General features: G+C 37.1%; 1 protein-coding gene across 1 annotated transcript in view; it reads left to right on the forward strand.

Annotated features, from left to right (window-relative positions):
* Positions 1-17,420, forward strand: part of glis1b (GLIS family zinc finger 1b) — a 132,003-nt gene that overhangs the window by 112,574 nt on the left and 2,009 nt on the right. The window contains exon 10 of the mRNA XM_088077843.1: positions 17,141-17,277. Within this exon, the coding sequence (XP_087933969.1) occupies positions 17,141-17,277 (137 nt within the window). The remainder of the gene's footprint in view (positions 1-17,140; positions 17,278-17,420) is intronic.

Below are 17,420 nucleotides of genomic sequence, written 5' to 3' on the forward strand. Positions count from 1 at the left end.
AAATGTCAAAATATGACACGTCCCAAAAACAGCTCAAAACAGCTCAAAACAGCTTAAAATAGCGTGCAAAGACACGCCAAAGCAATGAATTTTGCAAAAATAGCCAAAAACACCCTAATAATGCATGTTGAAAAAATGACCCAAAAGGCAAGGCTACAGTAAGGCTAAAAATGTCAAAATATGACACGTCCCAAAAACAGCTCAAAACACCTCAAAACAGCATAAAATAGCATGCAGAGACACGCCAAAGCAATGAATTTTGCAAAAATAGCCAAAACACCCTAATAATGCATGTTGAAAAATGACCCAAAAGGCAAGGCTATAGTAAGGCAAAAAATGTCAAAATATGACACGTCCCAAAAACAGCTCAAAACACCTCAAAACAGCTTAAAATAGCGTGCAGAGACACGCCAAAGCGATGACTTTTGAAAAAATAGCCAAAAACACCATAATTAGGCATGTTGAAAAAATGACCCAAAAGGCAAGGCTATAGTAAGGCTAAAAATGTCAAAATATGACAAGTCCCAAAAACAGCTCAAAACAGCTCAAAACAGCTTAAAATAGCGTGCAAAGACACGCCAAAGCAATGAATTTTGCAAAATAGCCAAAAACAGCATAATTAGGCATGTTGAAAAAATGACCCAAAAGGCAAGGCTATAGTAAGGCTAAAAATGTCAAAATATGACACGTCCCAAAAACACCTCAAAACACCTCAAAACGGCTTAAAATAGCGTGCAGAGACACGCCAAAGCGATGTATTTTGCAAAAATAGCCAAAAACACCCTAATAATGCATGTTGAAAAAATGACCCAAAAGGCAAGGCTATAGTAAGGCTAAAATGTCAAAATATGACACGTCCCAAAAACAGCTCAAAACACCTCAAAACAGCTTAAAATAAGCGTGCAGAGACACGCCAAAAGCAATGAATTTTGCAAAAATAGCCAAAAACAGCATAATTATGCATGTTGAAAAAATGACCCAAAAGGCAAGGCTATAGTAAGGCTAAAAATGTCAAAATATGACACGTCCCAAAAACAGCTCAAAACAGCTCAAAACAGCTTAAAATAGCGTGCAGAGACACGCCAAAGCAATGAATTTTGCAAAAATAGCCAAAAACACCCTAATAATGCATGTTGAAAAAATGACCCAAAAGGCAAGGCTATAGTAAGGCTAAAAATGTCAAAATATGACACGTCCCAAAAACAGCTCAAAACACCTCAAAACAGCATAAAATAGCATGCAGAGACACGCCAAAGCAATGAATTTTGCAAAAATAGCCAAAAACAGCATAATTATGCATGTTGAAAAAATGACCCAAAAGGCAAGGCTAAAAATGTCAAAATATGACACGTCCCAAAAACAGCTCAAAACACCTCAAAACAGCTTAAAATAGCGTGCAGAGACACGCCAAAGCAATGAATTTTGCAAAATAGCCAAAAACAGCATAATTAGGCATGTTGAAAAATGACCCAAAAGGCAAGGCTATAGTAAGGCTAAAAATGTCAAAATATGACACGTCCCAAAAACAGCTCAAAACAGCTCAAAACAGCTTAAAATAGCGTGCAAAGACACGTAAAGCAATGAATTTTGCAAAAATAGCCAAAAACACCCTAATAAGGCATGTTGAAAAAATGACCCAAAAGGCAAGGCTATAGTAAGGCTAAAAATGTCAAAATATGACACGTCCCAAAAACAGCTCAAAACACCTCAAAACAGCATAAAATAGCATGCACAGACACGTAAAGCAATGAATTTTGCAAAAATAGCCAAAACACCCTAATAATGCATGTTGAAAAATGACCCAAAAGGCAAGGCTATAGTAAGGCTAAAAATGTCAAAATATGACACGTCCCAAAAACAGCTCAAAACACCTCAAAACAGCTTAAAATAGCGTGCCGAGACACGCCAAAGCGATGACTTTTGCAAAAAATAGCCAAAAACACCATAATTAGGCATGTTGAAAAAATGACCCAAAAGGCAAGGCTATAGTAAGGCTAAAAATGTCAAAATATGACACGTCCCAAAAACAGCTCAAAACAGCTCAAAACAGCTTAAAATAGCGTGCAAAGACACGCCAAAGCAATGAATTTTGCAAATATAGCCAAAAAAAGCATAATTATGCATGTTGAAAAAATGACCCAAAAGGCAAGGCTATAGTAAGGCTAAAAATGTCAAAATATGACACGTCCCAAAAACACCTCAAAACGGCTTAAAATAGCGTGCAGAGACCCGCCAAAGCAATGAATTTTGCAAAAATAGCCAAAAACACCCTAATAATGCATGTTGAAAAAATGACCCAAAAGGCAAGGCTATAGTAAGGCTAAAAATGTCAAAATATGACACGTCCCAAAAACAGCTCAAAACACCTCAAAACGGCTTAAAATAGCGTGCAGAGACACGCCAAAGCAATGAATTTTGCAAAAATAGCCAAAAACAGCATAATTATGCATGTTGAAAAAATGACCCAAAAGGCAAGGCTATAGTAAGGCTAAAAATGTCAAAATATGACACGTCCCAAAAACAGCTCAAAACAGCTCAAAACAGCTTAAAATAGCGTGCAGAGACACGCCAAAGCGATGAATTTTGCAAAAATAGAAAAACACCCTAATAATGCATGTTGAAAAATGACCCAAAAGGCAAGGCTATAGTAAGGCTAAAAATGTCAAAATATGACACGTCCCAAAAACAGCCAAAAACACCTCAAAACAGCATAAAATAGCATGCAGAGACACGCCAAAGCAATGAATTTTGCAAAAATAGCCAAAAACACCATAATTATGCATGTTGAAAAAATGACCCAAAAGGCAAGGCTATAGTAAGGCTAAAAATGTCAAAATATGACACGTCCCAAAAACAGCTCAAAACACCTCAAAACAGCATAAAATAGCATGCAGAGACACGCCAAAGCGATGACTTTTGCAAAAATAGCCAAAAACACCATAATTAGGCATGTTGAAAAAATGACCCAAAAGGCAAGGCTATAGTAAGGCTAAAATGTCAAAATATGACAAGTCCCAAAAACAGCTCAAAACAGCTCAAAGCAGCTTAAAATAGCGTGCAGAGACACGCCAAAGCGATGAATTTTGCAAAAATAGCCATAAACACCATAATTAGGCATGTTGAAAAATGACCCAAAAGGCAAGGCTATAGTAAGGCTAAAAATGTCAAAATATGACACGTCCCAAAAACAGCTCAAAACACCTCAAAACAGCTTAAAATAGCGTGCAAAGACACGTAAAGCAATGAATTTTGCAAAAATAGCCAAAAACAGCATAATTAGGCATGTTGAAAAATGACCCAAAAGGCAAGGCTATAGTAAGGCTAAAAATGTCAAAATATGACACGTCCCAAAAACAGCTCAAAACACCTCAAAACAGCTTAAAATAGCGTGCCGAGACACGCCAAAGCGATGAATTTTGCAAAAAATAGCCAAAAACACCATAATTAGGCATGTTGAAAAAATGACCCAAAAGGCAAGGCTATAGTAAGGCTAAAAATGTCAAAATATGACACGTCCCAAAAACAGCTCAAAACAGCTCAAAACAGCTTAAAATAGCGTGCAAAGACACGCCAAAGCAATGAATTTTGCAAAAATAGCCAAAAACAACCTAATAATGCATGTTGAAAAATGACCCAAAAGGCAAGGCTATAGTAAGGCTAAAATGTCAAAATATGACACGTCCCAAAAACACCTCAAAACACCTCAAAACGGCTTAAAATAGCGTGCAGAGACACGTAAGCAATGAATTTTGCAAAAATAGCCAAAAACACCCAAATAATGCATGTTGAAAAAATGACCCAAAAGGCAAGGCTATAGTAAGGCTAAAAATGTCAAAATATGACACGTCCCAAAAACACCTCAAAACACCTCAAACGGCTTAAAATAGCGTGCAGAGACACGCCAAAGCAATGAATTTTGCAAAAATAGCCAAAAACAGCATAATTAGGCATGTTGAAAAAATGACCCAAAAGGCAAGGCTATAGTAAGGCTAAAAATGTCAAAATATGACACGTCCCAAAAACAGCTCAAAACACCTCAAAACAGCATAAAATAGCATGCAGAGACACGCCAAAGCAATGAATTTTATAAAAACAGCCAAAAACACCTTAATAATGCATGTTGAAAAAATGACCCAAAAGGCAAGGCTATAGTAAGGCTAAAAATGTCAAAATATGACACGTCCCAAAAACAGCTCAAAACACCTCAAAACAGCTTAAAATAGCGTGCAGAGACACGCCAAAGCAATGAATTTTGCAAAAATAGCCAAAAACACCATAGTTATGCATGTTGAAAAAATGACCCAAAAGGCAAGGCTATAGTAAGGCTAAAAATGTCAAAATATGACACGTCCCAAAAACAGCTCAAAACACCTCAAAACAGCATAAAATAGCATGCAGAGACACGCCAAAGCAATGAATTTTATAAAATAGCCAAAACACCTTAATAATGCATGTTGAAAAAATGACCCAAAAGGCAAGGCTATAGTAAGGCTAAAAATGTCAAAATATGACACGTCCCAAAAACAGCTCAAAACACCTCAAAACAGCTTAAAATAGCGTGCAGAGACACGCCAAAGCGATGAATTTTGCAAAAATAGCCAAAAACACCCTAATAATGCATGTTGAAAAAATGACCCAAAAGGCAAGGCTATAGTAAGGCTAAAAATGTCAAAATATGACACGTCCCAAAAACAGCTCAAAACACCTCAAAACAGCTTAAAATAGCGTGCAGAGACACGCCAAAGCGATGAATTTTGCAAAAATAGCCAAAAACACCATAATTAGGCATGTTGAAAAAATGACCCAAAAGGCAAGGCTATAGTAAGGCTAAAAATGTCAAAATATGACACGTCCCAAAAACAGCTCAAAACACCTCAAAACAGCTTAAAATAGCGTGCAAAGACACGCCAAAGCAATGAATTTTGCAAAAATAGCCAAAAACAGCATAATTATGCATGTTGAAAAAATGACCCAAAAGGCAAGGCTATAGTAAGGCTAAAAATGTCAAAATATGACACGTCCCAAAAACAGCTCAAAACAGCTCAAAACAGCTTAAAATAGCGTGCCGAGACACGCCAAAGCGATGAATTTTGCAAAAAATAGCCAAAAACACCATAATTAGGCATGTTGAAAAAATGACCCAAAAGGCAAGGCTATAGTAAGGCTAAAAATGTCAAAATATGACACGTCCCAAAAACAGCTCAAAACAGCTCAAAACAGCTTAAAATAGCGTGCAAAGACACGCCAAAGCAATGAATTTTGCAAAATAGCCAAAAACACCCTAATAATGCATGTTGAAAAATGACCCAAAAGGCAAGGCTATAGTAAGGCTAAAAATGTCAAAATATGACACGTCCCAAAAACAGCTCAAAACACCTCAAAACGGCTTAAAATAGCGTGCAGAGACACGCCAAAGCGATGAATTTTGCAAAAATAGCCAAAAACACCCTAATAATGCATGTTGAAAAAATGACCCAAAAGGCAAGGCTATAGTAAGGCTAAAAATGTCAAAATATGACACGTCCCAAAAACAGCTCAAAACACCTCAAAACGGCTTAAAATAGCGTGCAGAGACACGCCAAAGCAATGAATTTTGCAAAAATAGCCAAAAACACCATAATTAGGCATGTTGAAAAAATGACCCAAAAGGCAAGGCTATAGTAAGGCTAAAAATGTCAAAATATGACACGTCCCAAAAACAGCTCAAAACACCTCAAAACAGCATAAAATAGCATGCAGAGACACGCCAAAGCAATGAATTTTATAAAAACAGCCGAAAACACCTTAATAATGCATGTTGAAAAAATGACCCAAAAGGCAAGGCTATAGTAAGGCTAAAATGTCAAAATATGACACGTCCCAAAAACAGCTCAAAACACCTCAAAACAGCATAAAATAGCATGCAGAGACACGCCAAAGCAATGAATTTTATAAAAACAGCCAAAAACACCATAATAATGCATGTTGAAAAAATGACCCAAAAGGCAAGGCTATAGTAAGGCTAAAAATGTCAAAATATGACACGTCCCAAAAACAGCTCAAAACACCTCAAAACAGCTTAAAATAGCGTGCAGAGACACGCCAAAGCAATGAATTTTGCAAAAATAGCCAAAAACACCCTAATAATGCATGTTGAAAAAATGACCCAAAAGGCAAGGCTATAGTAAGGCTAAAAATGTCAAAATATGACACGTCCCAAAACACCTCAAAACACCTCAAAACGGCTTAACATAGCGTGCAGAGACACGCCAAAGCAATGAATTTTGCAAAAATAGCCAAAAACAGCATAATTATGCATGTTGAAAAAATGACCCAAAAGGCAAGGCTATAGTAAGGCTAAAAATGTCAAAATATGACACGTCCCAAAAACACCTCAAAACACCTCAAAACAGCATAAAATAGCATGCAGAGACACGCCAAAGCAATGAATTTTATAAAAACAGCCAAAAACACCTTAATAATGCATGTTGAAAAATGACCCAAAAGGCAAGGCTATAGTAAGGCTAAAAATGTCAAAATATGACACGTCCCAAAAACAGCTCAAAACACCTCAAAACAGCTTAAAATAGCGTGCAGAGACACGTAAAAGCAATGAATTTTGCAAAAATAGCCAAAAACACCCTAATAATGCATGTTGAAAAAATGACCCAAAAGGCAAGGCTATAGTAAGGCTAAAAATGTCAAAATATGACACGTCCCAAAAACAGCTCAAAACACCTCAAAACGGCTTAAAATAGCGTGCAGAGACACGCCAAAGCAATGAATTTTGCAAAAATAGCCAAAAACAGCATAATTAGGCATGTTGAAAAAATGACCCAAAAGGCAAGGCTATAGTAAGGCTAAAAATGTCAAAATATGACACATCCCAAAAACAGCTCAAAACAGCTCAAAACAGCTTAAAATAGCATGCAAAGACACGCCAAAGCAATGAATTTTGCAAAAATAGCCAAAACACCCTAATAATGCATGTTGAAAAATGACCCAAAAGGCAAGGCTATAGTAAGGCTAAAAATGTCAAAATATGACACGTCCCAAAAACAGCTCAAAACACCTCAAAACAGCTTAAAATAGCGTGCAGAGACACGTAAGCGATGACTTTTGCAAAAATAGCCAAAAACACCATAATTAGGCATGTTGAAAAATGACCCAAAAGGCAAGGCTATAGTAAGGCTAAAAATGTCAAAATATGACACGTCCCAAAAACAGCTCAAAACAGCTCAAAACAGCTTAAAATAGCGTGCAAAGACACGCCAAAGCAATGAATTTTGCAAATATAGCCAAAAAAAGCATAATTATGCATGTTGAAAAAATGACCCAAAAGGCAAGGCTATAGTAAGGCTAAAAATGTCAAAATATGACACATCCCAAAAACACCTCAAAACGGCTTAAAATGGCGTGCAGAGACACGCCAAAGCAATGAATTTTGCAAAAATAGCCAAAAACACCCTAATAATGCATGTTGAAAAAATGACCCAAAAGGCAAGGCTATAGTAAGGCTAAAAATGTCAAAATATGACACGTCCCAAAAACAGCTCAAAACACCTCAAAACGGCTTAAAATAGCGTGCAGAGACACGCCAAAGCAATGAATTTTGCAAAAATAGCCAAAAACAGCATAATTAGGCATGTTGAAAAAATGACCCAAAAGGCAAGGCTATAGTAAGGCTAAAAATGTCAAAATATGACACGTCCCAAAAACAGCTCAAAACAGCTCAAAACGGCTTAAAATAGCGTGCAGAGACACGCCAAAGCGATGAATTTTGCAAAAATAGCCAAAAACACCCTAATAATGCATGTTGAAAAAATGACCCAAAAGGCAAGGCTATAGTAAGGCTAAAAATGTCAAAATATGACACGTCCCAAAAACAGCTCAAAACACCTCAAAACAGCATAAAATAGCATGCAGAGACACGCCAAAGCAATGAATTTTGCAAAAATAGCCAAAAACACCATAATTATGCATGTTGAAAAATGACCCAAAAGGCAAGGCTATAGTAAGGCTAAAAATGTCAAAATATGACACGTCCCAAAAACAGCTCAAAACACCTCAAAACAGCTTAAAATAGCGTGCAGAGACACGCCAAAGCAATGAATTTTGCAAAAATAGCCAAAAACACCCTAATAATGCATGTTGAAAAAATGACCCAAAAGGCAAGGCTATAGTAAGGCTAAAAATGTCAAAATATGACACGTCCCAAAAACAGCTCAAAACACCTCAAAACAGCATAAAATAGCATGCAGAGACACGCCAAAGCAATGAATTTTATAAAACAGCCAAAAACACCTTAATAATGCATGTTGAAAAAATGACCCAAAAGGCAAGGCTAAAAATGTCAAAATATGACACGTCCCAAAAACAGCTCAAAACACCTCAAAACAGCTTAAAATAGCGTGCAGAGACACGCCAAAGCAATGAATTTTGCAAAAATAGCCAAAACACCCTAATAATGCATGTTGAAAAATGACCCAAAAGGCACGGCTATAGTAAGGCTCCAAATGTCAAAATATGACACATCCCAAAAACAGCTCCAAACACCTCAAAACAACTTAAAATAGCGTGCAGAGACACGCCAAAGCAATGAATTTTGCAAAAATAGCCAAAACACCCTAATAATGCATGTTGAAAAATGACCCAAAAGGCAAGGCTATAGTAAGGCTAAAATGTCAAAATATGACACGTCCCAAAAACACCTCAAAACACCTCAAAACAGCTTAAAATAGCGTGCAGAGACACGCCAAAGCGATGAATTTTGCAAAAATAGCCAAAAACACCCTAATAATGCATGTTGAAAAAATGACCCAAAAGGCAAGGCTATAGTAAGGCTAAAAATGTCAAAATATGACACATCCCAAAAACAGCTCAAAACACCTCAAAACAGCTTAAAATAGCGTGCAGAGACACGCCAAAGCAATGAATTTTGCAAAAATAGCCAAAAACACCCTAATAATGCATGTTGAAAAAATGACCCAAAAGGCAAGGCTATAGTAAGGCTAAAAATATCAAAATATGACACGTCCCAAAAACAGCTCAAAACACCTCAAAACAGCTTAAAATAGCGTGCAGAGACACGCCAAAGCAATGAATTTTGCAAAATAGCCAAAAACACCCTAATAATGCATGTTGAAAAATGACCCAAAAGGCAAGGCTATAGTAAGGCTAAAAATGTCAAAATATGACACGTCCCAAAACACCTCAAAACAGCTCAAAACAGCTTAAAATAGCGTGCAGAGACACGCCAAAGCGATGAATTTTGCAAAAATAGCCAAAAACACCATAATTATGCATGTTGAAAAAATGACCCAAAAGGCAAGGCTATAGTAAGGCTAAAAATGTCAAAATATGACACGTCCCAAAAACAGCTCAAAACACCTCAAAACAGCTTAAAATAGCGTGCAAAGACACGCCAAAGCAATGAATTTTGCAAAAATAGCCAAAAACAGCATAATTAGGCATGTTGAAAAAATGACCCAAAAGGCAAGGCTATAGTAAGGCTAAAAATGTCAAAATATGACACGTCCCAAAAACAGCTCAAAACAGCTCAAAACAGCTTAAAATAGCGTGCAGAGACACGCCAAAGCGATGAATTTTGCAAAAAATAGCCAAAAACACCATAATTAGGCATGTTGAAAAAATGACCCAAAAGGCAAGGCTATAGTAAGGCTAAAATGTCAAAATATGACACGTCCCAAAAACAGCTCAAAACACCTCAAAACAGCATAAAATAGCATGCAGAGACACGCCAAAGCAATGAATTTTATAAAAACAGCCAAAAACACCTTAATAATGCATGTTGAAAAAATGACCCAAAAGGCAAGGCTATAGTAAGCATAAAAATGTCAAAATATGACACGTCCCAAAAACAGCTCAAAACAGCTCAAAACAGCTTAAAATAGCGTGCAGAGACACGTAAGCGATGAATTTTGCAAAAATAGCCAAAAACACCATAATTAGGCATGTTGAAAAAATGACCCAAAAGGCAAGGCTATAGTAAGGCTAAAAATGTCAAAATATGACACGTCCCAAAAACACCACAAAACACCTCAAAACGGCTTAAAATAGCGTGCAGAGACACGCCAAAGCGATGAATTTTGCAAAAATAGCCAAAACACCATAATAATGCATGGTGACAAAATGACCAAAAAGGCAAGGCTATAGTAAGGCTAAAAATGTCAAAATATGACACGTCCCAAAAACAGCTCAAAACACCTCAAAACAGCTTAAAATAGCGTGCAGAGACACGCCAAAGCGATGTATTTTGCAAAATAGCCAAAAACACCCTAATAATGCATGTTGAAAAATGACCCAAAAGGCAAGGCTATAGTAAGGCTAAAAATGTCAAAATATGACACGTCCCAAAAACAGCTCAAAACACCTCAAAACAGCTTAAAATAGTGTGCAGAGACACGCCAAAGCAATGAATTATGCAAAAATAGCCAAAAACACCATAATTAGGCATGTTGAAAAAATGACCCAAAAGGCAAGGCTATAGTAAGGCTAAAAATGTCAAAATATGACACGTCCCAAAAACAGCTCAAAACACCTCAAAACAGCATAAAATAGCATGCAGAGACACGCCAAAGCAATGAATTTTATAAAAACAGCCAAAAACACCTTAATAATGCATGTTGAAAAAATGACCCAAAAGGCAAGGCTATAGTAAGGCTAAAAATGTCAAAATATGACACGTCCCAAAAACAGCTCAAAACAGCTCAAAACAGCTTAAAATAGCGTGCAGAGACACGCCAAAGCGATGAATTTTGCAAAAATAGCCAAAAACACCCTAATAATGCATGTTGAAAAAATGACCCAAAAGGCAAGGCTATAGTAAGGCTAAAAATGTCAAAATATGACACGTCCCAAAAACACCTCAAAACACCTCAAACAGCTTAAAATAGCGTGCAGAGACACGCCAAAGCGATGAATTTTGCAAAAATAGCCAAAAACACCCTAATAATGCATGTTGAAAAAATGACCCAAAAGGCAAGGCTATAGTAAGGCTAAAAATGTCAAAATATGACACGTCCCAAAAACACCTCAAAACACCTCAAAACGGCTTAAAATAGCGTGCAGAGACACGCCAAAGCAATGAATTTTGCAAAAATAGCCAAAAACAGCATAATTATGCATGTTGAAAAAATGACCCAAAAGGCAAGGCTATAGTAAGGCTAAAAATGTCAAAATATGACACGTCCCAAAAACAGCTCAAAACACCTCAAAACAGCATAAAATAGCATGCAGAGACACGCCAAAGCAATGAATTTTATAAAAACAGCCAAAAACACCTTAATAATGCATGTTGAAAAAATGACCCAAAAGGCAAGGCTATAGTAAGGCTAAAAATGTCAAAATATGACACGTCCCAAAAACAGCTCAAAACACCTCAAAACAGCTTAAAATAGCGTGCAGAGACACGCCAAAGCAATGAATTTTGCAAAAATAGCCAAAAACACCATAATTATGCATGTTGAAAAAATGACCCAAAAGGCAAGGCTATAGTAAGGCTAAAATGTCAAAATATGACACGTCCCAAAAACAGCTCAAAACACCTCAAAACAGCATAAAATAGCATGCAGAGACACGCCAAAGCAATGAATTTTATAAAAACAGCCAAAAACACCTTAATAATGCATGTTGAAAAAATGACCCAAAAGGCAAGGCTATAGTAAGGCTAAAAATGTCAAAATATGACACGTCCCAAAAACAGCTCAAAACAGCTCAAAACAGCTTAAAATAGCGTGCAGAGACACGCCAAAGCGATGAATTTTGCAAAAATAGCCAAAAACACCATAATTAGGCATGTTGAAAAAATGACCCAAAAGGCAAGGCTATAGTAAGGCTAAAAATGTCAAAATATGACACGTCCCAAAAACAGCTCAAAACACCTCAAAACGGCTTAAAATAGCGTGCAGAGACACGCCAAAGCGATGAATTTTGCAAAAATAGCCAAAAACACCATAATTAGGCATGTTGAAAAAATGACCCAAAAGGCAAGGCTATAGTAAGGCTAAAAATGTCAAAATATGACACGTCCCAAAAATAGCTCAAAACAGCTCAAAACAGCTTAAAATAGCGTGCAGAGACACGCCAAAGCGATGAATTTTGCAAAATAGCCAAAAACACCCTAATAATGCATTATGAAAAAATGACCCAAAAGACAAGACTATAGTAAGGCTAAAAATGTCAAAATATGACACGTCCCAAAAACAGCTCAAAACACCTCAAAACAGCTTAAAATAGCGTGCAGAGACACGCCAAAGCAATGAATTATGCAAAAATAGCCAAAAACACCATAATTAGGCATGTTGAAAAAATGACCCAAAAGGCAAGGCTATAGTAAGGCTAAAAATGTCAAAATATGACACGTCCCAAAAACAGCTCAAAACACCTCAAAACAGCATAAAATAGCATGCAGAGACACGCCAAAGCAATGAATTTTATAAAAACAGCCAAAAACACCTTAATAATGCATGTTGAAAAAATGACCCAAAAGGCAAGGCTAAAAATGTCAAAATATGACACGTCCCAAAAACAGCTCAAAACACCTCAAAACAGCTTAAAATAGCGTGCAGAGACACGCCAAAGCAATGAATTTTGCAAAATAGCCAAAAACACCCTAATAATGCATGTTGAAAAATGACCCAAAAGGCAAGGCTATAGTAAGGCTAAAAATGTCAAAATATGACACGTCCCAAAAACACCTCAAAACACCTCAAAACGGCTTAAAATAGCGTGCAGAGACACGCCAAAGCAATGAATTTTGCAAAATAGCCAAAAACAGCATAATTATGCATGTTGAAAAATGACCCAAAAGGCAAGGCTATAGTAAGGCTAAAAATGTCAAAATATGACACGTCCCAAAAAGACCTCAAAACACCTCAAAACAGCATAAAATAGCATGCAGAGACACGCCAAAGCAATGAATTTTATAAAAACAGCCAAAAACACCTTAATAATGCATGTTGAAAAAATGACCCAAAAGGCAAGGCTATAGTAAGGCTAAAAATGTCAAAATATGACACGTCCCAAAAACAGCTCAAAACACCTCAAAACAGCTTAAAATAGCGTGCAGAGACACGCCAAAGCAACGAATTTTGCAAAAATAGCCAAAAACACCATAATTAGGCATGTTGAAAAAATGACCCAAACGGCAAGGCTATAGTAAGGCTAAAAATGTCAAAATATGACACGTCCCAAAAACAGCTCAAAACGGCTTAAAATAGCGTGCAGAGACACGCCAAAGCAATGAATTTTGCAAAAATAGCCAAAAATAGCATAAATATGCATGTTGAAAAATGACCCAAAAGGCAAGGCTATAGTAAGGCTAAAAATGTCAAAATATGACACGTCCCAAAAACAGCTCAAAACACCTCAAAACAGCATAAAATAGCATGCAGAGACACGCCAAAGCAATGAATTTTATAAAACAGCCAAAAACACCTTAATAATGCATGTTGAAAAAATGACCCAAAAGGCAAGGCTATAGTAAGGCTAAAAATGTCAAAATATGACACGTCCCAAAAACAGCTCAAAACACCTCAAAACGGCTTAAAATAGCGTGCAGAGACACGCCAAAGCAATGAATTTTGCAAAAATAGCCAAAAACACCCTAATAATGCATGTTGAAAAAATGACCCAAAAGGCAAGGCTATAGTAAGGCTAAAATGTCAAAATATGACACGTCCCAAAAACAGCTCAAAACACCTCAAAACAGCTTAAAATAGCGTGCAGAGACACGCCAAAGCAATGAATTTTGCAAAAATAGCCAAAAACACCATAATTAGGCATGTTGAAAAAATGACCCAAAAGGCAAGGCTATAGTAAGGCTAAAAATGTCAAAATATGACACGTCCCAAAAACAGCTCAAAACACCTCAAAATAGCTTAAAATAGCGTGCAGAGACACGCCAAAGCAATGAATTTTGCAATAATAGCCAAAAACACCCTAATAATGCATGTTGCAAAAATGACCCAAAAGGCAAGGCTATAGTAAGGCTCAAAATGTCAAAATATTGCACGTCCCAAAAATAGCTGAAAACACCTCAAAATACCATAAAATAGCGTGCAGAGACACGCCAAAGCGATGAATTTTGCAAAAATAGCCAAAAACACCATAATTAGGCATGTTGAAAAAATGACCCAAAAGGCAAGGCTATAGTAAGGCTAAAAATGTCAAAATATGACACGTCCCAAAAACAGCTCAAAACACCTCAAAACAGCTTAAAATAGCATGCAGAGACACGTAAAGCAATGAATTTTGTAAAAATAGCCAAAAACAGCATAATTAGGCATGTTGAAAAAATGACCCAAAAGGCAAGGCTATAGTAAGGCTAAAAATGTCAAAATATGACACATCCCAAAAACAGCTCAAAACACCTCAAAACAGCATAAAATAGCGTGCAGAGACACGCCAAAGCAATGAATTTTGTAAAAATAGCCAAAAACAGCATAATTAGGCATGTTGAAAAAATGACCCAAAAGGCAAGGCTATAGTAAGGCTAAAAATGTCAAAATATGACACATCCCAAAAACAGCTCAAAACACCTGAAAACAGCAGAAAATAGCATGCAGAGACACGCCAAAGCAATGAATTATGCAAAAATAGCCAAAAACACCCTAATAATGCATGTTGAAAAATGACCCAAAAGGCAAGGCTATAGTAAGGCTAAAAATGTCAAAATATGACACGTCCCAAAAACAGCTCAAAACACCTCAAAACAGCTTAAAATAGCGTGCAGAGTCACGCCAAAGCAATGAATTTCACAAAAACTGCCAAAAACACCCTAATAATGCATGTTGAAAAAATGACCCAAAAGGCAAGGCTATAGTAAGGCTAAAAATGTCAAAATATGACACGTCCCAAAAACAGCTCAAAACACCTCAAAACAGCTTAAAATAGCATGCAGAGACACGCCAAAGCAATGAATTTCACAAAAACAGCCAAAAACACCCTAATAATGCATGTTGAAAGAATGACCCAAAAGGCAAGGCTATAGTAAGGCTAAAAATGTCAAAATATGACACGTCCCAAAAACAGCTCAAAACACCTCAAAACAGCTTAAAATAGCGTGCAGAGACACGCCAAAGCAATGAATTTTGTAAAAAATAGCCAAAAACAGCATAATTAGGCATGTTGAAAAATGACCCAAAAGGCAAGGCTATAGTAAGGCTAAAAATGTCAAAATATGACACGTCCCAAAAACAGCTCAAAACACCTCAAAACGGCTTAAAATAGCGTGCAGAGACACGCCAAAGCAATGAATTATGCAAAAATAGCCAAAAACACCCTAATAATGCATGTTGAAAGAATGACCCAAAAGGCAAGGCTATAGTAAGGCTAAAAATGTCAAAATATGACACGTCCCAAAAACAGCTCAAAACACCCCAAAACAGCCTAAAATAGCGTGCAGAGACACGCCAAAGCAATGAATTTTACAAAACTGCCAAAAACACCCTAATAATGCATGTTGAAAGAATGACACAAAAGGCAAGGCTATAGTAAGGCTAAAAATATCAAAATATGACACGTCCCAAAAACAGCTGAAAACACCTCAAAACAGCTTAAAATAGCGTGCAGAGACACGCCAAAGCAATGAATTATACATAAATAGCCAAAAACACCATAATTATGCATGTTGAAAAAATGACCCAAAAGGCAAGGCTATAGTAAGGCTAAAAATGTCAAAATATGACACGTCCCAAAAACAGCTCAAAACACCTCAAAACAGAATAAAATAGCGTGCAGAGACACGCCAAAGCGATGAATTTTACAAAAACAGCCAAAAACACCATAATTATGCATGTTGAAAAAATGACCCAGAAGGCAAGGCTATAGTAAGGCTAAAAATATCAAAATATGACACGTCCCAAAAACAGCTGAAAACACCTCAAAACAGCTTAAAATAGCGTGCCGAGACACGCCAAAGCAATGAATTTTACAAAAACTGCCAAAAACACCCTAATAATGCATGTTGAAAGAATGACCCAAAAGGCAAGGCTATAGTAAGGCTAAAAATATCAAAATATGACACGTCCCAAAAACAGCTCAAAACACCTCAAAACAGCATAAAATAGCATGCAGAGACACGCCAAAGCAATGAATTTTACAAAAACAGCCAAAAACACCATAATTATGCATGTTGAAAAAATGACCCAGGAGGCAAGGCTATAGTAAGGCTAAAAATATCAAAATATGACACGTCCCAAAAACAGCTGAAAACACCTCAAAACAGCATAAAATAGTGTTAATGTTTTCTGACATGTTATATCCAGGTTTTTTTTGTCATTTATGCACCATACTATGCTATGGCTTATCTTAGCACGCTATTTCATGCTTTTTTCTGCTGTTTTTGGGGCATGCCCTATTTTGACATTTTTTGACATATTGTAGTTTTGCATTCTGGGTCATTTGGGTCATTTTTTGGCGTTTATTGCCTTTAATGGACAGGACAGAGGGACAGGGAGGACATAACCTCTGTACATGGGGCCCCGCTCTATCCACTGACCCACTAGGTGCCATATTTTGACATTTTTCACCTTAGTACAGTTTTGCATTTTTGGTCGTTTTTTTTGGATCATGTGAAATTATGGTGTTTTGGACGTTTTTGCAGCTATCTATGCCATTACTTTTTTCCCTGTATGCTATTTTATGTGGTTTTCAGCTGTTTTTGTCTTAATACTTCTTTTTCTCAAAAATCGTGAAAGTAAATACTATTGTGCTTTTTTCTCTCCAGGCCACAAAGCTTGGTGATACAGCAATGGTGGGTTGTGTTTGTTTGTGTGTGTGTGTGTGTGTGTGTGTGTGTTTTGAATGGGGTGGGGGGCTGGTTTCACTCGAATGCACACTCTGCTGTTTGTTGACTTAAGATCATAATATGTGGTAGGAGGACGATTACGTGTGGGGAGCCCAAGTTTCCACACGCCTGGAATGTTTCTTCTTCTGTGTGTTTAGGATCACTAACTGCTCCGCTGGATTGTTGGATCATGTGGTTAGCCGGCCGACATGCAGCTCCTGCTTTGATTGGGATGTCACGATGCATGAAGCGTTTTATTGAGGAATTATTCAGACTGTCTAGAAAGGATTGAATAACACATCAAGAAGTTAAAATGTATATTTCACTCACCCTTTTTTGTGTCTCCTCCAGGGTGTCAGGTCCCCTCTTGTCTCCGGGGATGAAGGGAACAGGGACGCCCCCTCCACCTCCTCCTGTGGACAAACAGCATGGCCTATCCCACCACAAGCCCTACTCCCACTATCACCACCATCAGTCTGCCAATGACGGTAAGACTGACCCAAAGACATCTGGCTGAATGTAACTTGTTTCAGGAAATCTGTCTTGGCGTGTATTTAAAAATGTTCATTGGCGTTTCAATTTAATATCCTGAAATTTTTCCTGTTGCAGGTGATTCAGTAACATGTACTTT

The sequence above is a fragment of the Plectropomus leopardus genome, chromosome 5, assembly GCF_026936395.1.
Source record: "Plectropomus leopardus strain MGB_pleo_1.0 chromosome 5, ASM2693639v1, whole genome shotgun sequence".
NCBI classification, from domain to species: Eukaryota; Metazoa; Chordata; class Actinopteri; order Perciformes; family Serranidae; genus Plectropomus; species Plectropomus leopardus.